This window comes from Morchella importuna (assembly GCF_003444635.1).
Source record: "Morchella importuna strain M04M26 chromosome Unknown Morimp01GS053, whole genome shotgun sequence".
NCBI classification, from domain to species: Eukaryota; Fungi; Ascomycota; class Pezizomycetes; order Pezizales; family Morchellaceae; genus Morchella; species Morchella importuna.
In genome coordinates, this window is record NW_025763450.1 from 232,038 (window position 1) to 259,724 (window position 27,687).

General features: G+C 49.2%; 8 protein-coding genes across 8 annotated transcripts; 2 read left to right on the forward strand and 6 right to left on the reverse strand.

The window, feature by feature from the left end:
* Positions 1–1,296: 1,296 nt before the first annotated feature.
* On the reverse strand, positions 1,297–3,311 carry LAJ45_10969 (uncharacterized protein; the record flags this gene model as incomplete). The annotated part of the gene is made up of 6 exons (XM_046120483.1): positions 1,297–1,845; positions 1,911–2,123; positions 2,189–2,712; positions 2,779–2,999; positions 3,167–3,243; positions 3,303–3,311. 6 exons carry the CDS (start codon positions 3,309–3,311, stop codon positions 1,297–1,299), a joined length of 1,593 nt encoding a protein of 530 aa, XP_045966362.1.
* Positions 3,312–5,401: 2,090 nt separating this feature from the next.
* Positions 5,402–6,904, reverse strand: LAJ45_10970 (uncharacterized protein; the record flags this gene model as incomplete). Its single annotated transcript, XM_046120484.1, has 3 exons — positions 5,402–6,405; positions 6,471–6,581; positions 6,670–6,904. The coding sequence occupies 3 exons, from the start codon at positions 6,902–6,904 to the stop codon at positions 5,402–5,404; spliced, it is 1,350 nt and encodes a 449-aa protein (XP_045966363.1).
* Positions 6,905–7,479: 575 nt separating this feature from the next.
* Positions 7,480–9,122, forward strand: LAJ45_10971 (uncharacterized protein; the record flags this gene model as incomplete). Its single annotated transcript, XM_046120485.1, has 2 exons — positions 7,480–7,752; positions 7,872–9,122. 2 exons carry the CDS (start codon positions 7,480–7,482, stop codon positions 9,120–9,122), a joined length of 1,524 nt encoding a protein of 507 aa, XP_045966364.1.
* Positions 9,123–13,380: 4,258 nt separating this feature from the next.
* LAJ45_10972 (uncharacterized protein) lies at positions 13,381–18,267 on the reverse strand (the record flags this gene model as incomplete). The annotated part of the gene is made up of 6 exons (XM_046120486.1): positions 13,381–13,699; positions 13,755–14,126; positions 14,191–15,456; positions 15,514–17,593; positions 17,653–17,918; positions 17,996–18,267. 6 exons carry the CDS (start codon positions 18,265–18,267, stop codon positions 13,381–13,383), a joined length of 4,575 nt encoding a protein of 1,524 aa, XP_045966365.1.
* A 798-nt stretch (positions 18,268–19,065) lies between these two features.
* Positions 19,066–19,491, reverse strand: LAJ45_10973 (uncharacterized protein; the record flags this gene model as incomplete). Its single annotated transcript, XM_046120487.1, has 1 exon — positions 19,066–19,491. One exon carries the CDS (start codon positions 19,489–19,491, stop codon positions 19,066–19,068), a length of 426 nt encoding a protein of 141 aa, XP_045966366.1.
* Positions 19,492–19,505: 14 nt separating this feature from the next.
* On the reverse strand, positions 19,506–20,795 carry LAJ45_10974 (uncharacterized protein; the record flags this gene model as incomplete). Its single annotated transcript, XM_046120488.1, has 5 exons — positions 19,506–19,650; positions 19,709–19,848; positions 19,902–20,460; positions 20,525–20,687; positions 20,747–20,795. 5 exons carry the CDS (start codon positions 20,793–20,795, stop codon positions 19,506–19,508), a joined length of 1,056 nt encoding a protein of 351 aa, XP_045966367.1.
* Positions 20,796–20,878: 83 nt separating this feature from the next.
* On the forward strand, positions 20,879–23,612 carry LAJ45_10975 (uncharacterized protein; the record flags this gene model as incomplete). Its single annotated transcript, XM_046120489.1, has 10 exons — positions 20,879–20,881; positions 20,945–21,069; positions 21,136–21,181; positions 21,267–21,526; positions 21,599–21,839; positions 21,890–22,141; positions 22,189–22,292; positions 22,346–22,698; positions 22,761–23,420; positions 23,479–23,612. 10 exons carry the CDS (start codon positions 20,879–20,881, stop codon positions 23,610–23,612), a joined length of 2,178 nt encoding a protein of 725 aa, XP_045966368.1.
* A 1,120-nt stretch (positions 23,613–24,732) lies between these two features.
* Positions 24,733–26,813, reverse strand: LAJ45_10976 (uncharacterized protein; the record flags this gene model as incomplete). Its single annotated transcript, XM_046120490.1, has 11 exons — positions 24,733–24,831; positions 24,880–25,022; positions 25,081–25,141; positions 25,222–25,373; positions 25,430–25,553; positions 25,602–25,606; positions 25,681–25,699; positions 25,750–26,040; positions 26,096–26,314; positions 26,578–26,659; positions 26,725–26,813. The coding sequence occupies 11 exons, from the start codon at positions 26,811–26,813 to the stop codon at positions 24,733–24,735; spliced, it is 1,284 nt and encodes a 427-aa protein (XP_045966369.1).
* Positions 26,814–27,687: the final 874 nt, after the last annotated feature.

The following is a 27,687-nucleotide window of genomic DNA, read 5'->3' on the forward strand; positions in this document are numbered from 1 at the left end:
TTATACTGCGCTATACTACATAAGTAAATGTTCGAAAATTTCCCACTAGTGGTGAAATTCCCCACTGGTGGACAATGTTCATATATAGTGGCATTATATGGCCCATTTGGGCCATATATTGGCGTTCTATGGCCCCTTTTAGCCAAAAGGTCTGTGCTTTTATCATAAAAATTGGTATTATTTTCACCACCGGTGGTAAAATAATTTACTACCGTTGGTAAAATTACTTTTAACACATTTACCGCTCCATATACATGAGTCTCTAGAATAGGTAGAGTCTGCATTTTTTTTCAGGGCATTGATTTGGAGTTTTTAGCCCGCAAAAGAACAACTTGTGACAAGAGACAGTAATAAAAGGAGAAGCAATGGCTATTCATATTAACTCTTACCATAGCTAGGATCTCCACCTTCTAAATTACCATATATTTGCTCCAGGTTCTGTTAGTTAGTTTGGTTGTTGAGGACTATTTGATCGTTGCATCACTTTCCGGCACCCCCGGGTACATACTCGCCCCGCAAATCAGACTCGGCCCATTGGCTCGTAGAAATACCGCAGAAATCAGACTTCCCGCACCCTGTAACGTGCCGCTGATGTCCAAGTGCTTTCCAAGGCCCATAAAAGATCTGAGCACCAATGTGCGTCATGCTCTGAATCGCACTTATCATGCCATCCTGCGCGGAGCGGCGACGGAGATGCACTGATGAAAGCAGGAATCTGAATCCTGAAATTAGATGCCAAATCTGGTGGCTTGGCTTTCATCTGTGGTATTGTGTGGTGTTGTGGTGTTGTAGTGTTGTGATTCTGCTCTTCGTGGTTGAGTTGAGTGTTGTTAGTCATATAATATCACTCGGCTTGCGGATCCCTTATTTAAAGTTTTAAGGAGTATTTTCATCGGCCTTGCGTGCTACAACCACGTGCACAGCTATGCTAGGTATCAAAAGAAAGAAAAAAATTGGACTCCCGATTACGAAGAATCACTAAGACATGGACGGTAGGTATATTCTTCAAAATGTTGAGATTTATGATCTATCATAACTCCATAATATATATGCTCCAATTTTGTGTCTATAACACAGTTGTCGACCCAGGTCGGCTAAATCATAGCCAAGCTCAACAAACCCGTACCAACCCAAACTTAAAAAACCAAACAACCGCGTCCAAAGTCCAAAAGCTAAAAGAAAATAGTCCACAAACCCAAAAACGCCACACAAAACACCAGCTATACAAAAGAAAAGCCTATACAACACAAAAGGAACATCCAAGGAAAAGGGAAAAAGTAATCTAGACACACAATCTCACCAACTCCAACTTCCCCTCACCACCGCCATCTCGTTCTTCAGATCCTCCTTGACACTTCCTTTCTCATCATCGCCTTCCTCCAGCTCCACCAAAATCTTCTCCACTTCTCCCACCGCTGAGAAATATGGCAATGCCATATCGAGTAAACACACAATATGCGCGGCATACTCCTTCTTCGATACCTGGTAGTCCGTCATTGCGCCCTTGTCCTCTAGATCCCTGGCCATCTCGGTCAGCGCGTCCATGAGCCCTTTGGTAGCTGCAATAGTCTCTCGTACGCTCTCGGCGCGCGAACTAATGGCGACAATATTGACGGTGAGGGTGTCGAGCTGTGTGGCGAGATGGTCGTGCGCGTGCAGGGTTGCGTGGTAGTCGGCTTCTTTCTGGGTGAGGGTGGTGAGCTCGGCTTGTTGCTTTGCTGCATCCTCTTCCAGCTCTTTAATTTTGGCCTCGTTGCTTTTAACGGCATCCCAAAAAGGGCCGTCGACTGTGGCGATGTTCATTCCAATGCCGATTGGGAGAAGGACCCAGCCTGAGAGCTTGATCTATTAGATGTATTAGTAAGGGTCCACTATTTTCTATCGTAGATCAAAAGGCAAGAGGGTCCTACCAAGGTCTCCATGCTCTTCGCCTTCTCTTTGGTGGCCTGCGCTTCCTTGAAGAGAGCCTGGCTCGCCTCTACTGCGGCAGCAGACTCCTTAATCTTTTCCTGAAGTTCCGAAAGCGTTGTCTGCACGCCATCAACCTCAGTAGTGATTTCTGCCCTCAATGAGCTGACATCTCTTTGTAGTGATGGTAGACCGGACATCTGGTGTTGATTCGCCTATCAAATCAACAATTAGTACAGAATTCCAAAACCAAACTAGCTTCAACACAGCCACAACTTACAAGCTGATAAATCTTCTCAACCAATCCTAGCGCCTTCTCCGTCCTTGTCGCTACATTCTCAAACGACCTAATCATTGGCCTCAATACCGCGTCGGGGTTTGATTTCGGCACACCGCCGTCCTTCACCTCCTCATCAAACTCGCCCCTGATACAACCCGCCAGCTTCCCCAGCCTCAAGAATGCCACCTCAAGCTCCTGCAGAACTAAGCGCTGGTTTGATGTAACCAAATAATCCAGCTCAAATGCCGCATTGTCCATCGCCGACTGTTGGCTTGTAATCAGTCCAGCTACAGCCTGCAATTTCTCGCGCACGTCCGGAGAGATGGTAGATTCACTCTCCTCCCTCTCTCCGCGGCAAAGAGTGCCGTTGTGGTTTTGGATATGCTCGGTCAGGTTTACGCATACGGGCTTATCTGTCCATGTGCCATCTTTGCGCTGCAGGTTCGCGCTGAGGACCTTTCCATCCTGTAATTCGACGTTTTTGGCGCTGGCGCCAAAATTCATCGAGGTCCAGTCGAAGGTGCCTGCGTTGACGAGGGTTTTGTTAGAAGCTGCTGAAGGTCGACGTGAGTGAGCCGGAAAAGCTATACCGTCTGAATTTCCGAGGACGCCATTGAGATCTATTGTTGAACGGACCCAATCGCCGTTGCAGGTTCGGCAGAGTGCAGAGAGCTCTTGTCGACTGCTTAGGTTGATGTATACGGATGTTTGCTGGTATGTTTTGCAGTCCATTTTGGCGCGTGCTGATGTTGAATATATATTACTGATGGGCGTGAAATTGTCAAGCAGGCAAGGTGAAGGCGGGGGAACTCTAGTTGATATAGAAGATTGATGGACTCCTTTGAGATAAAAAAGTTCGGAGCTCCTTAATTGGTATGTAATTATGCACTTGATAATTTTGATATGATTGAACCAAAGCAAGCAAAAGAGAGGAGAAACCCATCCCCCTCTAATAGTCGAGAAAACTCTACCCCATACAAGCAAGTAATCGTGATCATCGATCCCAAAAGGAAAGAAAAAAGGAATCTAGCCTTGGTCGGATCCAACCCTCGACGCTGAGTTGTTCATTAGCCACAGCCACACCTAACCATCCGAACGAATGGGAGCTGCCTACGTTACGCATACTGCAAGAATCCCATTGGGAATAGGCCAGCGAGCGAGGTTTTTACGATAAAGCTGCATACAGGCCGACGCGTTGCAGCTCTTTCACTCACCCTTCCCGCGACACGAACAGATGGCGCCTATCATGCGAAGAGGATGGACGAACACGTTTACCAAAGCTAGTTTCTCACCCCTCCTTCTTCACGTATTTTGCCCCTCTTTTAGTTTTCCAGACAGGGGGAATGATTCGGTCTGACGCCTTGAAGTTGCGTTTCAACTCTTTGACTCTGCCGAAGAGGGTGGGGTGCCACGAACCGTTGCGGCTCTAGGAACTGTCGCTGGCTAAATAGGGAAATATGTCGGCTCACCACCATCGAAGTTTTGTTTCTTATCATCGTTGGCGGTACCAGAGGATTCGATAGGATGGTTTCGATTGTATTAAGCTAACTGATTGGGTATTAAGGCACCAGTAGCCTGAAACGATCCTGAAGAGCGATCTTGGTTATGGTCTTTGAATAGACTGTCTGTGAGTATCTTGGTTTCGATACTCCAGATTCAAACTCCTAAAAATGCCCTGATCCGCTCGCGTATCTAACGGGAGTTCCCGATTTCTAAGACAGACTAAAACACGAGTGATAGCATATGATTCGCCGCCCCGGCTCGGCGCGAGCTAGCCCGTTTCGGCGCCAATAGGTTGTAAAAGAAGTGGCTGAGTGTTTAGCTTGTAAGTCTTCAGGTACGTTCTCAAGTGAGTCAGGAAAGTTGTTCCTTGCTTCAAAAGTAATTCACGGAGGTACAGCCGTCTCCGGGAGATGTACATACGGCTACTCTCCGTGAGAGCCATTTCTTTCAAGGCGGCTCGATGTGGAGCCGGTTATTTTGGGGGTGAGGCGTTAAGTGGTCGTCCAGTCATACCCTTGGACGTAGATCCTATGTACCGGGATAAAATGAACGGGGGTAATAAATACCTCCATGTTTCAGTTACACCTTGTTCCGACATCTCAGCCCGGGGTACATAGAGAACGCACTCTGGTACTCTATTGTGGCCTACATGTATGTATACGTATTTACAATCGCTAGAAACGCGCTTAGGCCCTCCAGTAACCCGTGAACCTAGTAGATCCAGATGTAGAGCAGAGTAGGCGTACCAACGAGTGCCCAATGCTGTCCAAGAATGATACCATGAACCAAGTGTACTTGTATCGACGGTACTTTCCCGCTGACTCTTGGTGATATGGAGTCTTTGCTAAAGTCACTCTGCTGATGCGGAAGTTTCAGGAGAGGATAAAGATGAGCAAGAGAAGCAAGAGCTCTTCTCCTACATTTTACTTTCATGCTCCAGGGTCCATGTATGGCATTGTGTCCTCTAACCTTATTTCCCGATGCCCTGCGCAGCTCATGTGTGCTCAATGCTCATCCCCCCATCTCCTTCCCCCCAGCGCATTCCCCCAGACTGTGAAATGCACCCGAAAGAAAGCTAAATAACTTCCGCTCCGCATTCTTTTGCAGATGACGTGTCGATTTCTCGATACTGGTTCCTTAGTGTGCAGCTAGATACATGTAAGTACCGCGGTTGAGGCTGGGTTGCAGTTGGAAGGCTTGAACGTCCAAAAGTGGTTACCCTACAATGTTCCATTCTAGCCATTTATGTTCATGGTCACAATATCTCACTCGGAGTTCTGAATTTGTATCCCCTGAATATGATTTCATCAGTCCACAGAGCTGTAATGAGACTATATTCAAGCGCTCCTAAAGCTGAATACTATAATAGGCGTCATTCAAATGAATTTTGCTTTTGGACAGACCTACGTAAATCTCAATTAAATGAAGCTTATGTGCGTTTTTAATGCTATAGGTCAACGTTAAAGTGCTTAAGCCTATGGTTTCTCAAATCTAGCTCAGACGCATGACTGCCTAACCAGCTAGAATTCCATGTATATCAATATATGGAGTTCGCCCTATCCAGGTTTCGTTCATCTAAAAGCCATCAATCTCGTCCTTTCTAACAGCGTTTACACATTTACATCCTATGGAACGCGAGAAAGAAAAAAAGAAAGAAAAAAGAAATAGTAAAAAACATAAAGTCGTAAATACACATTACACATGCTTCGACTACGCAGGCTTCTCGTGCACTTTGCGTCCTTTAACCCATACCTTCAGCACATTTCTGTCGTCGCCCGAATATAACCACTTCGCCACCATTTCCTCCCAATTCTCCCAACCAAAGAGATCGACTGGGGTCATGCCTCCGCCTACAGCCTGTTTCGCCTGTAGTAGGTCCTCGTCTTCATCGCACTCTTCTTCATCAGGTACGAACGTGCACCCCACCAACAGCGCATCCCACTCCATCCCGACCTCAAATGCACCCACCGTCTTTTGTAGCCCCAGGACCTCCGCGCCTCCTCTTGTAGCAAGATATAGCGCTTCCTCCACGCTCAGCTTTGCCTCCTCACCCTCTGTGAGAGACACAAACCGACTTGTCATCGTAGCCTGTCTCGCAGCCTCCAGCACAGACGGCGAGTATCCGCCACTCACATCCGTCCCCAAACCCACAACGATGCCCTCATCCAACAACCTCCTCACCTTCGCTGCACCCGAAGTCAACGCCGCATTCGATACTGGACAATGGCTTATCTTCGAGCCCCTCATCTTCACGAGTGCAATCTCGTCATCTGTAAGATGCACAGCATGCGCCAACACCGTCTTCTCGCTCAACAGCCCAGCACGGTCGTATACAGTCGCGTAGTTCTTACATTCGGGGAATAAGCTAGCAACCAACTCTATCTCACCCTTATTTTCCGAGATATGCGTCTGGCACAGCAGGCCGCTCTGTGCCATGAAATCCCCAAGGTCACGCATCAGCTCACGGCTACAGCTCGGCGCGAACCTCGGCGTGATGATGCTCTGTACGAGCTCGCCCTTAGGATCTAGCTTCGCGCAGAACTCTGCGCACTTGATAGTGTCGGCGAGCGACGTGGCGGCATCGGTATCGCGGTAGTAATCGGGAGCCATGCAGTCCATGCAGCAGCGTCCAACGAAGGCGCGCTGGCCAGCGGTGTGGCAGGTGGTCGCGAGAATGTTTGTAGAAGTGACATCGCGCGTTGCGTAGTATGCCGCTGTCGTAGTGCCGTGGGAGAGGGTCCGGGCTACACAGCGGGAGTATACTCGCTTTGCCTTGGACGGTTTCGCGAGGGAAGCTTCGAGGGGAAGGTATATGTGTTGAGCCAATCGAGCAATGTCGATTTGCCGAATATCCCGGAGTTTGGATATTGTGAGGCGTGGATATGAGTATCTGTAATTAATGCCAGAGGCTTAGTTAGCAGCTACTCTACTGGGTTATCTCTCTACGAGCTGTCCAGGGAAGAATAATTGCATCATACCGATTAAGCCAGGAAAGAAGAACTGCCCTGGACCAGCCTCCACGATGGTTGTACCAGCTTCTTTCGCCCACATCTCAAGCATGCTAGCTTCCACCGGATGCTCCACCAGTAGGATCTTCCCCGACTCGTCAACTGCTACCGCAGAACGTTTTAGGACTTGCAGCTCTGCCAGCGACACTGAGTGTATGAACGTCCCGACGTAGATCGTCTTTAGTACCACTGATTGTATCGCCATTTTTACTCTGGGTATAATTTTATGTCTGGGGAAGTTTGTTGTGTAATTACAGTGAGACGCAAGCAAGAGACGAGAGGGATGGGAGCCAACAGGCATTTATTTAAACCCCCTCTTCCACGTTTACTAAGTATAAGGCTCTGGCATTAAGTGAGCGAACTACATGGGGTGTTGATAGGTGGGGATCCATCCACTCACCAAATGCCAGATATCTGCATCTAGATAGTTGTAGATTAGGTTGTGGCGCCCTGCAGCTGAAAAGCCGCCAGACTGGGTATCCAGAGTAGCTCTTGGTTGGAGCTGAGCTAATAGTCAACGGACACAAGCCGACGAAAACCGGCGGTCTCGGCGTTCGCCGGAGACCCTGGGAATGATCGGCGGGCCTATCCGCTGGATAGGCCCGAACAACTGATTGGACAATATATACTTAGACGATAGAAGAACTAGGAGAACACCTTTCTCCCCGCTATTGTACCGAGTTTTTGAAATCTCCTCCAAGTTTTACGTTACAACCACGTTACACAGGCAGAAAAGTCTTTAACCATTAGGCTTCACAGCCCAAAATACCCCCTGCAGTCATGAGCTCCAACCCCGCCCCCCTTCTGGCAGGCCACCCCCTTCCAGAATACCTTCAGGCAAAAGCAGCCTTTGCCGGCCCCCTGCTCCACCAAGCGGACAGGCTCAAACTCTTCAACAAAATGGGCCTAGAGGAGAAATCCCCGGCTACGGACGACCTCCTGCAGCTCATCACCTCCACCTTCAGCGCCCAAGATCCCTCCATGGACCCGGCCAAGGCCATCGTTAGCCTCCTCCTCGGCCTCTCAACCCAAGTCGAGAAACTCACTACGGAAGTCCGCACCCTAGCCGCGAGACACACCGCCGACGTCACCCTCCTCAACGCACGCATCAACAACCACACTCCCCACCACTCTCCAGCCCCAGGCCCTCCGGCCCGCCCCCTCCACCAAAGGCAACCCGCTCACCAACCCCGCCAACCCCCCGCCCCGCCATGCCTATCCCCCCCCCTCAAGCCACCCCGATCGAAGGAACAGAGCTCCACCTAAACGACCCCATCGAAACCATCGACCAAAACGGCAATAGACGCCTCCTCACCTATGCCGAGAAACTCAAACAACACCACGACAATTCCCACCCCACTGTCCCCCCCCCCTCCACCCGGAATGCAGGCCCCCGCAGGCCCACAACACCCCAAACAGCAACAAACCTCCCCACCGCACAACGCCGGTTCTTCGCAACCAGGTCTAACCCCGCCCCCTTCCCGAACCACCAACAACTTGAGGCAAGACTCCCATCCGACCTCGGAAGAGTCCTGGCCAATGCAGGCCTCACCCACCCTCATACCGCCCTCCAAGTCCAGGTCAACCGCAATGGCACCGTTACCTGCACCGCCTCCCCCTCCACCCCTGCCAAAGACATCGCCCCCTACTTCCCCGGCCTCTTCGCAGTCCTGAACCTCGCCTGCAACGCATCTGAGAACCCACTCAACGAATTCCAGCTCGCACCGACTAACGTCGACTACGCTATCCATAACGTCCCCATCTTCGCTCTCGACGTCCCAGAGACGCTCTTCACTCCTCACCTCGCTGAAGCTATCGCCCTCACCACCGGAGCCTCAATCGCCAAAGCCAGATACCTCACCAAACCCGAGAACAGAATCGGGAAAACTACCACCACAATTGTCGTCTCCATCCCTGCCGAGGATACGGACAAGATCGGAGACCAAATTCGCCTATTCGGACGCTCCCGCCGGTGCAATAAACTTTGGCCAGCGTCCCCTAATACCCTCTGCCGCAAGTGCGCCCGCCTAGGACACGCTACAGAAGGATGTCAATCGTCCTCACCCACATGCCCGCTCTGCGCAGGCAACCACCTCCGCAAAGACCATCGCTGCCCCAACCAAGCCTGCCCCAATGAAGGCCACCTCAAACCCGTCATCGAGTGCTGCGCCACTTGGAAAGCCAAGTGCATCAACTGCGCCGGCAACCACATCGCCTCCCTTAGAGAATGCCCTGCAAGGCGCTCCCGTACCCAGCCCGCTGCCACAGCGCCGGCCCCCCAGGGCGCCACACCCGCCCCCCAGAACACTACAGGCAACCCCCCACCGGTCACCCTGCCACAACCCACCACCCCCCAGTCCACATCAGTACCCGCACCCCAACAAGAAGGATCTGCGGAAGAGGACTTAACCATGACGCAGTAATGCCGGCACGATCCTCCTCCCTCCCCTCCTCCCCCCCCCCCCTCATCCACCCATCGATCAGACATATCCAGCGGAGATCCTTCCAGCAATCTCTTTACAATAATCCAACTAAATTGCGCAAAAAGCAACGCAGTCTTCCTCTCGCTCTTCTCTTCCTTTTCCAAGCAACGCCCCCCCCAAATCGTCGCAGTACAAGAACCCCTCACCATTCTCAACCGCCCTCTCAACGCACCAGGTTACGAATGCGTATTCCCACCAACAACAGAAGACGAACCCGTGTCAGTCGCCTTCTACATACACCTTGACTTCCTCCAACATACCTCATACTTCCCCATCAACTTCGATAGAGGCGACGTCTTCGGCATAGCCATCTACTGGAGAAATTCCGACACCCCCTCCCTCCCAGCACAACTCGAAATAGTGAATGCCTATAACCGACACATCTCACCTAGCAGAAGATCAATCCTCCCAGAGACGATATTCCGCAATACCCGAAACCCCTCCATCATCTGCGGAGACCTCAATATACACAACATCCGCACCGACCCTCAACGCACCATAAATAGAAGAGAGGAGTCACTCTCCTCCCCCTACTTCTCCACAGCTGCGGCCAATGGCTACTCCCTGCTCAATATCCCCGGCAGGATTACCAGAATCTCCCCCAACCCACTCCAAAGACATGGGGTTATCAACTTAGCCTTCGCAAACCCCCCCGCCCTCAATCTCTTCCACTCCTGGTCCAACAAGCTCCCCAATGCAGGATCCGACCACACCCCAATCAAACTACGATTCACCCTCTCCCCCAACATGACCTCCCCCCCCTCACTCATCCCCGACTGGAAAAAGGCCCCCTGGCCTGCAATCCAAGAAACCCTCCGCAAAACCTCCCTCCCCCCAATCTCATACCCCATCGACCACTGGTTTGGAAGCGCTCTAGCTACCATCACCGAACCAGTCCTCGCCGCCACCCCAACCAAAAGGCCGTCTTCATGGTCAAAGGCATGGTGGTCCCCCCACCTTTCAACACTCCGACGGATCTTCAACTCCGTCGCCAGAGCATACAGAAAGGGGCTGTCACCCCCCTTCGAATACAGAGCCGCCCGCAACGCATACTTCTCGGCCATCCAAGAAGCCAAGAAGAGGCACTGGAACGACCACATAGCCCAGGCCGACTCACAACAGGTTTGGGCACTCAGAAAATCCATGATCCGGAACAAGGAAACTAAACTCCCCAAATTCCCAAACGCTTCCTCCCCAGCCGAGGTCAACCAAGCCCTCATATCCCACTTCTTCCCCCCCCAACCAAACCCCAACCCGGCACCACAACCTGGCTTCTTCCCTGACACCCCAGAAGTGATAGCCATCGAAGTAGCCAAAGCACTAGCCGCCTCCTCAAACAACTCAGCACCAGGCCCGGACACGTTCCCCCCCGTAGCCTGGAAAAGAATCCACCAAGGAAACCCATCCCTCATCCCCCAACTCCTCACCCCCCTCCTCAGAAGCGGATATCACCCGGTAGCGCTTAAGAGCGCCCTCGCGGTCATCCTCCCCAAGCCCAACAAGCCAGACTACAATTCCCCCGCCGCCTATCGGATCATTGTCCTCCTCGAGACAGTCTCGAAAATACTCGAACGAATAGTGACATACCGCCTTCACGCTTTCGCCTCCTCATCCCGCCTCATACACCCCCACCAATGCGGTTCAATCAAAGGACTGTCTACAGCGGACGCCGCAACCACTCTCCTACACGAAGTCAGGCTCCTCCAACGCGGGGGCCTGAAGGTCTCGTCCCTCTTCTTAGATGTCAAAGGGGGTTTCGATCACGTCATCCCCTCCGTCCTCGCAGATACCCTCCGCAGCAAAAACACTCCTCCGTATATGGTCCAATGGGTCCTCTCGTTCCTCTCAGATCGCAAATGCACCCTCCTCTTCCCAGGCGGCCCACGAGCCTCCCTGCCTGTAGCCGTTGGAGTACCTCAGGGCTCCCCTATCTCACCGCTACTATTCTGCATATATGTAGCACCACTACATATAGACCCGACCCCTGGCATCACCATCTCATACGTAGACGACTTCGCTTTCACAGTCGCCTCCACATCCTACCAACAAAACATCACCCTGCTAGAAAACGCCTTCCTAAGGGCAACAGACACAGGCACCCCACGCAACATCCACTTCTCCCTCCCCAAAACAGACCTCATTCACTGGCGCACCAGCGCTGACAGAAGCGAACCCTCTTCTCTCCCCATCACACTCAACCGGACCCCGCTCAACCCCAAAAGGGAAATCCGCTGGCTGGGCCTACAACTTACCGACAACCTCAACACATTTAATCACTTCTCCAAAAGATGTGCCTCGGCACAAGCCTCCTTCGCCATTATAAGAGGCTTTGCCTCAGCTGGCAAAGGCCTCACTCCCCTCAACTGCCGACGCTTTGCAGTCATGGCAATTCTCCCCATGCTCACATATGGCGCCTCCGTACTCATCCCCACCGCCCGGGCACTCAAAAGGCTCGAAACCACCTGGCACTCAGTTCTCAGATGGGTCACCAACTGTTTCAGATCAACCCCCCTCTCCATTCTACAAGCCGAAACATCCTTCCCTCCGCTCGCCCTCTACATCCCCTCCCTACGCATAAGATACGCCGCCAGAATCCAGGCCGCATCCCCCGCATACAATCCAGTCACCGCACGCACCCCAGACTCCTTCCATACTCTCTCCACCTACAGGGAGACCTCCCACCGACATCTACTAAGAGGCCGCCCAAACCCCCCCGTCAACTGGAACTCAACCAGAAGAGGGGTAGCCCGCCTCCCCATAGATGACCTCTGCCACACACTACTCACCAATTCCCCCACTTTCTCCCAGAATCCCAACTCCATCCACCCAGGCCTGGCGCTCTCCATTAAGAGAGACACCCTGCAAATCTGGAGGAATAACCCCCTCCCAGACTACTATAAGTTCCCAATCAGCATACGCCCCCACCCCCACCTCACACTCGACCGCTTTATCGCAGGTCGCATATGCCAAATGCGCGCCCACAAAAGCTACCTAGCGGCTCACCCAACATGGATGACCCAGGACCTCCCCCCAACATGCCCCAGATGCCTTCTCGAAGACGAAGACCTCGAACATGCCATCCTACGCTGCCCTGAGCGCAGCCCCCAGAGGGCAACCCACATACCCTTCGCAAAGTCTCTAGATGACCTCTGGTCACCTCCCGCCTCACTAGCAGCCCTCTCCTCATACATAAGAGCCACTAAAACCGGGTACCCCCCACAAATGGGCCCGCCCATGTCGCCACCTTATGATTTATCCTCAGACTCCGACCTCACCTCTATCTCATCAAGCTCGGCTTAGGCCACCCACGCCCACACCAGGCCCAAGAACCCGGCCACAAGCGTCACGACCCCGACTCCTAAAAGGGTCCGCTCCCTGCTCTCTTTTGTTCTCTTCTCTCTCTTATGTCCTGCCATAGTTTGCATAGCTGGTACGAAAGTACATCGCCCCAGATGGGGACGTCCGAATTTCTTAGCTTGCTGGCCAGTAGGAGGATTGCCAGGGTCTCTTCTCAACGTCTGCTTCATGTATACTGATAGTTCTCCTTTGTCCCGTTTACTTCGGCGGTTTGGTAGGGGAGGGGTGTTGTTCACGCCATAGCCTAGGCTCCATGCGATATTCTTGTACCCAGAAATAAATGAAACACTGATTTAAAAAAAAAAAAAAAGAAGAACTAGGAGAAAAAACAAAAACAAAGTATATCATGTGGGAGTTTGCGAAACAAGGCTCAGCTCGTACATACTGGCCGAGGGTGGGTACGCTTATCTCTAGTAAAGAGTCGGGGAAATGATTGCCGGTAAAACAATTATTGTTTCAGTATTTTGGCCAAAATACCATTTTAATCCGACACCTTACACAACTCAGTATTACTGTGATACCATATGTAGCTACAACACTCATAAAGTAATATGGTAAGAGAAATAGCTGATGGTTCCATGGTAGGAAGAGGCCGAGGATGAAAAGCTTAAAGAGAATCATCGTCTACAAGCAGTACCAAAAAAGTGGGTTCCAGCTAGAATCATGTAATCATATTACTCTAATCTACCTAGAAAGAGCGAGACGATATTCACTTCACAACCCTAGACTAAGTAGAATATCAATTTCCTATTAGGCTCATAGTTATAGAGACCCTACAATAAACGCCAAATGCATAAAAAAAAAGGTATCATAATCTACGTGCCCTCACCCCCTCGGGCATTTAAACACTGGCCCTCCTTGGCGCCATCGTCGTCCTCCTCAAGCCTCTACCTACCTGCCCCGTAGCACTCTCATTCGGCAGCATTCCCTTCGCCTTGATATCCTCTAGGAACTTCTTCCCATACTCATAACCAACTCTATAAATTTCGTCAAACTTTGCAAAGTCAAGTGTCCCGTATGCGTCGATGGGGGGCCGCATATAGATACACCCAGGAATCAGCTTGGCTCGCTCTAGTGCGTCCACGCTAGAGACATAGGCGAGACGGGCTTGAATCTCGGCCAGCGTCGGCGGGTTAGCGTGTGGTGAGAAAGGGTTCCATCTATTCATCTCATTAGAGGGTTCATCAAAGTCAACTGTAAAACAGCAAGACCTACCTATTGAAGAACGCCCAAAAGCCGCTCAAACTGTCTCCAAACTGCTGCGGTGTATTGTCGTCAATACTGCCAACATCGACAGCAAAGATGACATCTGCACCCAGGCTTTTCATGTGCGCAACGGTAAGGTTATCGACATAGCCACCATCCAGCAGCATATCACCTTCATCACACAAAGGTGGGAGAAGACCGGCGAGTGACATGGAGGCACGGATGTACCGCCAGGCGTACCCGGAGGTGTGTATCTCCATCCGAGACTTGGAGATGGAGGTGGTGTTGCAGTAGAATTCGAGCCAGAAGTCTTCAATCTGCGAGTTTCCAAAGGTCTTGAAAATACCGCGGTTGAACTCGTGGCCGGTGGTGTAGGATACGCTGCGGGCGGAAGAGTTAGTGATCTGTATGATAAGTCTACTGACTATACACATGGAGTACTCACGATGGATATGTCAAGTCCAAGACAAATCTCCACAAACTTGCCATTCTCCCCGCGAATTTCTTCGCGCGTCCCAGGACGGGTACGATATCAGCATCTCTTGAGTAAAGAGCCCCGACGAATGCACCAATACTCGTTCCACCAACGATATCGATAGGGATTCCTGCCTCTTCTAATGCTCTGATTACACCCACTTGTGAAATACCTCTGGCACCTCCGCCACCAAGAACAAGGCCAATAGACTTTCCGCACAATCTTCTCGCTAATCTATGGAAATCACCCTTAACAGGTGTCTCGGAAGAATAGACTGGTGTATTGCGTATCCGTCTGGAAGTGTATTTAGTGATCTCAGCTTGCAAGATCTGGACTCGCTGCTTCAACGCACTAAACTTCTTGACTTGTGGATGGACTGGCTCTGGGGTGGTCCTGAACGCCATCTGGATATGATGGTGTCCACCGTTAACCCACATACGGTTCTTAAGCCATGTTCTTGTCAACCCGGGGGTGCAATATCTCTCTACGTGTAATAGTACTAACTCTTTCCTCGCCGTTGTTTTCATTCCTACCAAGAACTTCTCATATTCACCGATTGCAGGATTGCCTTCAGCCAATCCTACTAATAGAATGCAATCCGCTTGACTGATACAAGTCTGTGTCCATGGAGCATTGACAGAGGTATCAGCAACGTAGATGACCATTCCATATCGCTCCTCAAGATCAGCAAGATAGCCTTGAAGTTTAAGCTTGCCCATGCGGCTGAATGCATGGCGGCCAAGATGGTTGAGAATTGCAGTTTGATTCAAGACCGTTACGCCATTGGGGGCACCAATCTGTGTGAGTGCGTTTGAGAGACGATGCGAGAACTCGCCAACCGGCACGCCTGCAGTGATAGGCAACACACAGACTGTCCTTAGGTTCATTGTGGAAGAAATCTTTTTTACTGCAGAGCTCCCGGTACGTTCAATGCCTCTACGTTGTTCTGAAAGCGGATCGTCAACTAATGCCCTCATCCTTGACGCAATAATCTTCGAAATTTGAATTGTGATTCCTGGATGTTCTAGTGCAAGACTGTTAAACAGGGACTTCGGGAATTTGGCGATTTCAGTATCGCGAATGGCATGGAGTGTAGCCGGACGAGTTGTCTCGGTCATGACCTCTAGCTCGCCGACACTCTCTCCCTGACCGAACTCTCCGACGACTCTCATTTCCCCATCTTCATTCTCGAGTATCGCCCTCAAGCGCCCATTGAGAACAATATAAATCGCATCACTTGGGGATGTTTAGTAAACGAACCTTGAAAAACAGCGGTCGGAAAATGCAACATACCTCTCATCACCCTGATGGTAAATGACCTGACCAGCATTAACTTGTAACCATTCGAGTGCGAAGTCGATGTGCAAAATCAATCTTGGTAGAAGACTCGTCAACCTCTTCGCCATCGTAAGTAAGACAACCGGGTGCCTCTCGACAATCCTTTCCAGCGCCGCTCTCGGCAAAAAGCCCACATATACATCGGTCTTAGCTCTAACGTCTATGAAACTTCTGTAACTGCTGATCGAACCAATGTATCCCGCAACTCCACCAGGCTTAATCATAAACAAACTTTTTCTACCCAACTTTTTCCCTCTCCCCATTCCTGATGGGCGTTGACTTGAACTGCTGGCAAATGAGCTCTGTCTCTTTAAAGGTGGTAGGCCCAAATCAGCTCCAAGGGAGCCAATATTCATTGGTGTGCCACTGTTTCCTCCTCCCAAGACACTTCCACTGTCCTTCTCATCAACCGGGATAGACACATCAAGAAATCCATCAATAACATAATACAATCCTGGGTTCCTCTCACCCTGCTCCACAAGCACTGCACCTTTAGGGAAAAACACAATCTCAACGTCATCCTTAAGATCAGCGTGTATGCCACTAATACCTCCACTGACGAATCCACTTGTACTAGCACCACTGACACTGGTACTGGCAATTGAATCAGTTTCTCCATCGTGGGACCCGTCATAAGCGTCAAAATGGCCAAATGCATTTGTGAATACTGCCTTTTGGCGCATGGAATCATATGATACTAGACGTGGTGATTGGTCGCCAGATTCAGTTCCGGTAATGGTATTGATCGTGGATCCTGTTAATCCAATCGCTTTGAACATACATTCCAAAACTGCTTCACGGAATACCATATCCTCATTTTCAGTTCCGTCTGGCATAAACTTTGCAGCCCTTTTCGAAAACGGGTTAAAAGGCCGCTCCCCAGCCCCTGGAGTTTCTGCATCTAGCCCGGAAGGTTGAGATACAGTCCAGCCCTGGGAGAACGGTGATATCTGGTTTGCAATCGAAAGACTGCCCTGAAACTTGGGCCGTAATGCGGGTGAACTTGGTAGATCGACTGGCTTGTTCCTCAATGGCGAAGAAGCGGCATCTAACGCCGGCGATGGGATACCTCTAGCAGCGGCAAGACGGGCGTGAACCGCCGCCTCTTTGCGCAGAGAACTACTGGATCTTCTTCTCCGTGCTGAGGCAGCACCAGGATTATGTAAAACAATTCCTTTCATTGAATCCTCCAACTCTGCGCGTTCTTGCTCGCTCTTAAATTTTTCTTTTAACCTGTCAAGAGCCCCACCACGCAGGTGGTTTGGAAGCTCATACATAGTGTACCTATTCATGAACTTTTCGGTCCGTAATACCTCACTGGTTAGGCCAAGATAATTATATCCTGTTAGGAACGTAACCCTCTGGAACCTTGTAAGAATAACTTGAACGATATGGGCCGTGGCTTTAGGATATATCCTTGTGAGCCTTCTAAACGCGCTCGCTGGGATGACTGCGATAGTCGTATCAACGGTAGCTCGGGCCACGATATCTGGATGTACAGATTTCGATTTCTTCATTCGTGGCCTTTGTGGTCTCTGCGGTTGGGGGAGAGGATGATTATGTGACTGACCCTCTCCGGGAGTAACAGGTCTCGAAGTATTTCTCGAATCTCCACCCCCATTCAGCGAAAACGGGGGAACAGGTGCCATTCTCGCCTGCTGATACCTTCCAGTACTAATGTCCGCTGTATCATACGGATTCAGGTCACCAGCGGAATGTAGGTTTACCATACTACTACTTGTGGACATATTCCCCTCATCTTCATCTTCATGCCGCAACTTCACGTCCTCAGTGAATAAGCTTAGGATGGTAAATAAACTACTCATCGGCGCGCCATTCTTCACTTCCGTGAGGAGTTGGTAACCTTGACTATCTTCCAAGGTTTCCTCTTCCTCGTCGTGAAATGCGCCGCCATATCCGGCCGGTCCCGCATCCGCCTCCATGGCGGCAGTGCGGGCGGCTTTGACAAACACCTGGACAAGACCATCAACGACGATACAAAACCCTTTCTCCTCTTCGAGTAGTAGTGTTTCTCCTAGTAATCGCGGGATTCAGTACTTCGCTCATCCAAGACCAGACGGGAATAGAATATACCAGCAAGCAGTTTCCTTGTCTGCATACTCCTTGTGAGTTCATGGAACACGGGTCGTTCCAGATACCCAAAAACCTTAATCGCACTTAAAAATTCATCTAGATAGTTACTCAGACCTGGCTTAGAGTCCCCCTCTTGGCTATCTGGGAACAGGTCGATTTCTGGCTCCTTTCGCTGCGGTTCGTGTGGGAGACGATTGTAGTTGTAGAGTAGTCGGTAACGGACGGCCCATGACACTATCGATCCAAATAAGAGTAGTATAATTAAGCTACATTAACCTCACAAAGATCAGTATTCTTATCATTTTGCTGAAGCGGTACGACCTAAGGGTCTAAGGGAACAAACAGCGTCGTAAAGTTCATGGTAAACGTCAAGCTCGTACTAAAAAGCGTAAATAGCCATGTTGGAATAGTATAGCCGCTAAAGCTAATGATCCAAAAGCTGATTCTCTGGAGTAGGTATGCTGCGCTATATATCAGTGATACCGAGAGCCAAAATATGCTCTGTTGTGTTGAGTCGTGCACCACATGTGAAGTCGTGAGGTCTCCCGTCGCGTTAGCGGTAGATGTGGCGGCGGCGATAAGGGAAGACGTTAGTGTGTTGGCCAGTTCGGCCATGGTTAGTGCGGTATGTCGTTCTCTTGTTTATTTCTTGGGAATGTTGGAGATGTTTGGGGACGAAGCTCAAGGGAGTTACAGTAGTCGTCTTGAGGCTCTGTGGGGGGATCCGGAAGGGATTGTAACACGGGTCATGGGGGGATTTGAGACACGTGCAACTGCCTCTTCCCCGCTGCCCTTAGCTACCTGTCTTGGAAACATTAATAGAATTTCTATTATTTCGACTTGAGGAATTGCTTTTACTTTGCTGATCATCGGATAGGTATCGAACCAAGCGTTTCCCGAGGTTGAAACACCACGTTGAAACTTCTTTGCCGATGACGTCACGTAAGGTGCACAAGCTTCAGAGATGAGCTCTTTGGTTCATGATTTCTCACTCGTATGCAAGGCATGTGTGCATATAAGCTTATCCCCGATACCTTACCTTCAGGGGATGATCAAGTACATGTATGCTAGAGGCGAAAAGCTAAAAGAAGCGTTACTTAAGCTTATGCTATCTCTGCCCGAGCCAGGCACATTGGGTGTTGTGTATTCCGTGGGCATTAAGATAATGTGGATTGGCCAGTGATATCCTGCCCCGTTTTCTACAGGGCAGCCAACTATATACAAGGTCTATCGTAGAAAACGAAACAGATAGCTTGTGTTTGAAGACTTTTTGATTTGAGGGGTCTGATCAGATTGTGAGAGCTTTTTGCCTCCATTATCTTCCTAGGCTGCTTTACTGCCCATACATACACAGGATGTACCTATATAAAATTCTAGTTTATAGGACCGAGCGCTCATCTACAAAGATTGGATCTAAAGCCCCCTAAGTTGCACCTCCCCAACTTCCCCAACATCAGCGTTTTTATACTCCTCCTTCTCACCCCTAACCTTCTCGGCCATCTCTACGATGATTCCAAACGCCCTTTCTAAGTGCTCTTTCCTTGTCTTGGAGCTAGCCCCAATCACACGTATCATGTAGATGTCATCTACAACACCACTTGTGATAAAGATCTTACCCTCTTCGTTTATAGATTCATAAACAGTCTTTGTAAGCTTATTCCTCTCCTCTGCCCCGCCGCCATTCACAGTGTTGACCACAAATACGGTCAAAGCAAATGCCGGGGGCACAATTATAGTGAATAAATCTGGCCGGGATTTGATAAGCGAGGCAAAGTGCTCGCCAATGGAAATAATGTTGCGAACATGGTGTTGGAGACCGAACACTCCATATGTTCGCATCACAAACCAAATCTTCAGGGCACGGAAACGACGCCCGAGTGGAATCTGCCAGTCACGATAGTCGGTAACACGCCGGAAGAAGTGAAAGGGTTGCGAAGATAAGCGGGAGTTATTGAAAGAGCATCAAAGAGGTTCTTGCGTTCTTTCACATACAGGCAACTTAAATTTGATACGTTAATTAACAATACTCATATCTAGGTAGGGATGGGAAACAAACCTGCAATCAAAATTTGTGAGCAGCCATTTATGCATGTTCATGTCGAACGAGTCGAAGTTCTCAAACCCAGCTGTGAGGTGTTGAAATTCTTCACATATCAGCGCAGCTCCAGCATACGCAGCGTCAACGTGGACCCAGATCTGTGGATAGGCTTTCAAAACCTCTATGATCTCTGCAAAATTATCAACCGCACAGGTTGAAGTAGTCCGAGTGTAAGTGTTAGATAAAAGGGCTCCAAGCCCTGTTCATTGAGCTCCTCGAGTTTTTGACGTAATAATGGACCAGTGAGAGAATAATTTGATGTTGGAGAACCAGGTACCTTAATTGAGCGATGTTTGACACCAGCGATTTGGCAGCCCTTCTGTGTTGACGAGTGCGCTTGATCACTAAAAAGCGCCACGAGCTTATGTCGGTGGGCGTCAATTATTTCCTCCTTCTCCTCTGCCGTCTTAGCCCCTGCAGACAACATTTTAAGATATCTGTCCCGAGCCGTAACAACAACCGTAACAATCGCCTCTGAAGCAGAACCCTGGATGACACCCCCACCACCATTGGGAGACGTCGAAAGATAACATTCGGGGAGATTGAGAAGCTTGCATAACCAGTCAAGAACGATTGTCTCCAGCTCTGTTGCAGCTGGAGAGCACAACCAGTTGAAGTTTGCAGAGGTAAACGCCGCTGAATACAGTTCGCCGAGGATTCCTGGGTAGCTTGAGTTTGCAGGGAAGAAGGCGAGGAAGTTGGGCGATTGCCTAGGGGTTTTGTTAGATTTAGAGCCTTGTAATTTATACTTCTTGGGACAGGACAAGTAATTACCAATGTGTTATACCAGGTATAATTTTCGACTCGATGTCCTTCTGAATCTCAGCCCATACTTCCCCATCGACAGGAGGGCCATCTGGGAGGAGGTTCTTCAGATATCCAGGTTCAACACCAGACAAAACCCTGCGGTCTTCAATCGTATCATAGTAACCGATTACTGCTCCAATTATCAGTTCATGTTGCGGTTTACTATCAGGGACCAGGCTGGGTACAAACTCTGATCAATCGCGGAATGTGCCGCAGCACGAAACTGAGAAGAGTCCATGGGTTTAAGAAGTTATGCAGGGAATGAATTTCTAGCGTATGTAGAGTTAATCTTGGGAGCCTCTCACAGCCGTGTTGAGGGCTATGGTGGGTCTTTTATGGAAAATTATGGACCTTCCATTTCTGCACGAGGCTCAAACATAGAATAAGCAGCCTGACGGCCTCGATTTTACTGAAGCCGAAAGACGCCGCATCCGTCACCCGAAACTACTCTACCTAAGGATGTCGAGGCAAACGTCTGCCATATTCCAGAATCCCGACGTCGATAACTTCTTGTATTACCCTTGCTAACATGGCTCATATTCCCCTGGCAACGATGTTAGTTAACCGAACCTCATCAGACAACGCGAAAAACACGCGCCATGCCTCACCATGTCTCTACCGAATGTATTAAATACGACGACCAGCCCGCTCACAGCTGTATCAGAAAGCTCTCTGCCCCACATCCTCTACCTCACACCCACGAGCCCAGAATTCCAATACTATACAAAAACCCAATATGTCGCGACTCCAACAACCACATCCCGAATTCGCCGACCAGATGGACTTGGATTGCGATATGACATTGGGTGAAGACGATTGCGACATGACATTAGGGGATGAAGAGAGAGAACACTTTGATTGGGAGGGGGCGTGGGCAGAACTAGAAACTGGGTCCGGGTCGATCACGGAAAAGTCATTTGCGCCCAGTACACAGGAGGCGGTCAAGTCGTTCTGGGTTTGGTTTAACAAGTGAGGCACTCCGTACCACCTGTTCATTCTCTTCTGAAAGACATGGATTTCAGTATCTGACAGCTTGCGCAGGTTTAACGAAACTGTTCTGTGTAAACGCAATTTACGCACGGGTACGGACGCCCTGAGGCTATTAACCACGGCAGAAATTCAACTATATCTGTTATATCGTCTGAGATCTTCCCGCACGATCAAGAAGAAGGGACGTCTGCACAGATCAACAGTAGAGGGCTTATTTAAAACCCTGCAAATGGTCTACTACAAATACACCCAGGTGCAACTTCCCAGGAAGATAAACGATGCCATTAATAAGGTGGGAATGGAAAATCAAAAAGACATGGCTGTCACTAACGAACTTCGCAGTTTATCGAGTCGACTCTCACGGAGGATTTCGATCTTATAATGGAGCGTAAAGAGAAGCCAACTTGCTGCGTGACCGATTTATTTAACCTGTTATATTACCATTGGTGTCGAGACGTACAGAGTACATGTCATGGTCGTTATAAGATACAGGTTGCTTTTTTAATGCAACTTATCGCATACACATCATCTCGGCCGGGCTCTATCATCGAGGCTAATGCCTATAAGGGTCTTAGCCAGGTATTGAAATACAAGGTATTTTCGTAATTGTTTGAGACTTGTACAAGTGTTGATAATTATAGGATATGGGTCTATCGTTATTAAGGAACGGCGAACATGGTGGTGTGATTCTGGTGTTAGAAGTGACCACTACATTTCTCAAGGGCAAGAGGAATAAACGTGAACCGTGAGTATATTGTCGCCCCCATCAATACGACTTGGAGGCTGACGTTCATCCAGAGTGACATACGTTCTTTACGAGAGGCGAGACAACCCAATATTTTGTCCCATTATGAATTTCCTAGCGTTGGCATTTGCCGATAACGCATTTATGGAAGGCGGAATAAAAAAGCCAGAAGACCTATTTGCGCTGGAAATCCCCGACTTCAAAGAGACACTATCAATAAATTGGAAAGAGGATATGCTCGAAACTCCGGTATTTCGGCGACAAGAAGGGACGGATATATCCCGGACTACGCCGATGGCATATCGCGATTTAAATCACTATGTTGGGCGATTAGGCGTCTTATCAGGTTATCCACAAAGGTTGACTACTTACGTTTTGCGCAGAGGAGCTGCGAATGCCGTGGATTGTATGTTTTCTTTTGCCTCCGCCGTTCCATTATCGAGATCCTTTAGCTGACTGAGCTTCTAGCTCCGGAGGTATCAGAGGTCCAGAGAAATCAGATCATGGGCCACTCAAGAGCCGACACCTTCCGGAAGCATTATTTGCATCAAACCGTGAAAATCGACACACAGAGCGCATACCTGGGAACCGTCAGTCGATCTGACCTTATCCGGAACATTGGCTTGATGAGCGCCAAGAGAGACCCCCGAGCACCAGTCAAAGTTGACCGGTCTAAGATCGACCTTGAGGCACACCCAGAAATTGTCAAGATGACAGCCGATGCACAACGACTAGCAAAGAGGTTGAGAGCCAAGTCCAAGACACTCAGAGCAGCCAGCGTCCAAGATCCAGCCGGGCACAAGGCATATCTTGCGTTGCAAAGGCGGCTTAACGCGCGGAAACGGACCATAGAGCGCGCAGAGTTTGACCGGACAAGAAAAGATTGGTTCAGCAACGTGGACCATGAAGAAATAAAACTGCAACTTGGTGGTGCAGAAGCATCAAAGTTTACTGCCGAGGAGCCCAATTTGTGTTCGTTGCGAACTGTAATTGCCGACTACTACAAGGGTGTAGGCAACAATATCGCGTGGGCAGATGCCTTACGAGCGCTCACTGGGCTATGTCGCCAAAAGCCCCGGATTCACGGCAACAGCGAACCAAATCCAAACAGTCCACCGATTCATCACAGTGAGCCAAATCCAATCAACCCTCCAACCCATGACAGCAGCGAACCAAACCCAAACAGTCCACCGATTCACCACAGTGAGCCAGGTCCAGGCAATTCTCCAACCCATAGCAGCGAACCAAATGCACGTAATCACCGCACTCGCGGAGGAAGAAGAGGGCGAGTGGGCCCAAACAGTGCCCTTTTTGTCTTAGCGATAGTGAGTTACAACAAACGGATAGAGAACACAGTTTTCACTCGGAGGGGACACTTCGAAAACATATCTATTCACGTCACGACATCCATATTAGCTCCAAGCAGCCTGTCATGTGTCCTTTCGGCGCGTGCCCACATGTATTGGATGAAGGCGAGCACCTAAAGAGTCACTTTTACAGCGAGCATAATATCAGACTTTATGTGTAATGTCACTCGTTCCGTAGAATCCATTTCCATTTACCTTTATCCGAGACCTTATTAATTTAGTTTCCTTTTGTTATGTTAGAATATGTAATTAGATATACTCAATACCAAATAGATTATATTTCAAGTATTATGATGATGCGAGTGATAATGTGTGATGAAGATAAATGATGCTGGGACAGACGTACGGAAGACCGACCCACAGGCGACAGACGGGAACATTTTCAGAGCGCTAGAAAAATGAGTTGATAATTCAAGTATTATGATGATGCGAGTGATAATGTGTGATGAAGATAAATGATGCTGGGACAGACGTACGGAAGACCGACCCACAGGCGACAGACGGGGAATATTTTCAGAGCGCTAGAAAAATGAGTTGATAATTTAATAATGTGCATTGTTTATTGTATGTTTCAATGGGCCATATAACACGGGGAGGAAGAAATTGATGACAATGCGGTGGTGATAACATGCGATAGATAAATGATGGACGCACGGAGGGGAGAATCGGGGAGGCAGATAATGTAACGTATATTGTCTAACGTAAGGTTTCACACTAAATGGGCTCGAGGGCGCGGCAAGTTTAGATTACAATTGTGGTAGTGGGCATAACAGATGGAAGGAATATAGAAGACACTGGAGTATGGGCTACGCAGAAAGTCAACAACGAGATAGGACCAAGATCGTCAACACGCAACGCGAACGAAAGAGAACACATTGATATAAAGATATACTATAATAAGATTCAGCTTGTTACAAAGGGACGCAACGACGGTAATACAAGTAGAGCAAGACTCGGCGTAAATAAGAAACTATGCGAACAAAAAGATTCCAAAAAGAAAGATGATAATAAAATTTGCAAACAGATCACGGAATGCGTGAAACAAAAAAGAGTCCAGTCACAACCAAAAGATTTCACAAAAACGAAGGAGAGTTCATAGAATTAGAATAGCGTTGTGAGCCAGGGTGGGCCATATATTCCGAAACTGCGCGGTAAGAGTTTTGAATACATTCCTGGCAGTTGTTAGAAGTGAATAAAACCAGGAAGGAAGAGGTGCCAACCCGAGCAATCCAGATTGCAGCCAAAACACGGTCCAATGTATGAATGTGCGCAATGTGGTTAGGAAGAGAATGGCGGGAGCCGCGACGAAGGGTGTAAAGGTTCGGTCCAACACAGCGCATGATAAACACCATAGTGTTGGGGCCTTTGCATATATTAGAAAATAGGCCAAACGAGAAAGAGACAAAGGGAGAATAGAATACCGGCTTGGATAATGCCAACAACTGAAAGTTTCTTCACAGTTTCTGCGTCATGATGGACAACCTGTTTCAAAGCGTTCAACATTGCACGGCAGCCAACATACAGTTTGGCTATGTCGTTATTCCACTTTGAAGCATTGTCACCTTCCCATCGCCTGGACACTTCAATGGCGCCAAACTCCAGAACCTGGGGGAGATGACCAAGCTGTCGTGTGAGAATAACACCGTCATGGCGGTAGGCGGCGTCAACAAGAAGCGTGGTATCAGTTGCTGCACAAGATAGAGGTATGTCGCGTCTATAAATAATTAACCGATAGCCCATTTTGTTTATAAGAAGCAACGAGTTGGAGACCTTTGAAGCCATAAATCAGGCAGGTTCGTGAAAGAGAGGTCAATAATGTTCCAATATATACCTTCCCAGGCCCCTTCGCCCAAGCGGTTGACTGAGTAAATGGGAGTGAGTGAGGAGAGATACGCTACGCGCCATTAGATCTGAAACCGAAAAGCATATGAAGCGGGCTTACATATGCTCATAGGAACGGTTAATCCAGCGGATCACAAAGGGATCGTGTTGAGGGTCCTTCAGTTGAGAAACCTTGTCACATGCAGGAAGATCTCGCACCTAGTGAAGCGTTAGACGATGTAATCAATATAAAAAGGCAGGTGACGTACCATTTTATATTTATCAGCATGGGCCGAGAACCAAGCCGGGCATTGGGGATAATCTTCATTAAGTTCGGGAAGTGACTCCCACAGGTGACGGTGGAGTATTGCGCGAAGTTCAATATCAGCAGAGTCTATAATGCGCCAATGGCTCAAGTCCAGAGCCTCTACACTTCGGGCATATCTAAGAATGATGTCCTCGAGGTATTTTCCAGTAGGTAAACACAATTTTTCTGCGGGGTCCAATTCCATCAGATATATGGTGTCAGGTTCAGCAGATTCGGTGGAGTCAGGTGGAGACTATGAATATTTAGCAAATTGTCAAAGTAAGTTGTTTGCAATGTGGCAACGTTACATCAGTGCAGCCGACCGACGTATCAGCGCTACCGACCGACGTATCAGGGGTATCTGCCTTCTTGTTGCGAGGCTTCTTGAGTTTCAAAATACGGCCTGTGTAGACCTTTCCCAAGTTGGTTTCTATTTGGGTGCGATTAATGAAGACTTTGCTTTTGGGGCGAGGCGACTGTGCAGCGGTGTGAAATCGTTTTGCGAGTGCCTTATCAGACTTGTGACCCTTTGAGAGAAGTATAAGGTCAGTAACCGACAAAGCCCACTCACACCAGACGCCCTTTGACGCACTGGTGGCAGACAATGTTCTACGCATCCACCATATAGTAGAATGCTACTTCCACATAAGCCATAGAGACTGTAATCGTGGACCACATAAGCCATATGGCTACATGCGTAATGTGTATGTGCCCGGTATGTATATATCAAGCACGATATATTCTCACTCGAGATATTCTCAAAAAGAATGCGTGGGGGACATATACGGACCTTGGCGGACCACTTCCTTAGCAGCTCGCCAGCGCGTTTACTGCGTTGCGGATCGATATCGTGAATGAGGGTTCTGATGTTCCTATTCCACGCCTGATGGGTGAGGTCTTGGTTATAGCGATGCCCCTGCAAGCTGGCGTTGTCTACGGCTCGTTGCAAAAAGGTTTGAATGTTCCAGGAGTGGGGGGTTGCTTGAAATATTCGTCAAATGCGTCTGGGATATTGTTGATGGACATTGTGGAGGAATGAAGATAACGAAGGGTGGAAAAATAATAATGGGGGATGAAGTGGTCAGGACTGAATAGAGTGGAATGAGGAGTAACGTGAGGGGAAGAGGGTGTCCTTATAGGTGATTTGAAATGTTGGTGGCTGGCAGCATCGCTCCGTGGAGATCCCAACACCTTCCTTTTCTGGTAAATGAACCAACATCCGGCTGTATGTACCAATCTGGCTTGTACCCTGTCAAGTTAAAGCATTGTGCCACCACACCAAATGCAGTCCCCAGTTAGTCTAATCCCAGTCTCGTACCAGCTCGTTACTTGCAGCAAGCTGCCCTAATCCCAGCGTCGCGCCAGTCGCGAATCCAACTGCTTTTGCATATACGATCCTTGGCGCGGTGGCGCTAATAACCGCGCCGACCTTTCAAAAAAAAAAACGGTGTGCCGCATCATCAGTGAGGTTAGATCGGCTATGATGCGGAGGGCATGTTCACACCAGTTCCCCTCAACGTTTGCTTCCAGAGCAAATGGAGGAATTGACTGAAGTGGTGCGTACAGGGTTGATGGGGTCGCCCTCTATCTTCCTCTTGCACCACATCATATATTGTTCGCGGTCACCCATAAATCCGACCAACCACGCCCGATTGCGCTCACCCTCCTACTCCCGAAATCAAACATGGCCCCGAGAGCCCCGAAGAACGATGTGCTAGGTAAGCTCTCACTCGAGGAGCAAATAGCAGCATACCACCACTACCCGATAAAGAGAATCCGCGAGTTGTCAATGGCAATATCAAAGCCCAATACCAGAAGAATGATCCTCAGCAACCAATTCCGCGAAAGATAGCCTTTGCGGATGCGGCACCGAAACTTCGGTCTGGCATGCAAGAACTCG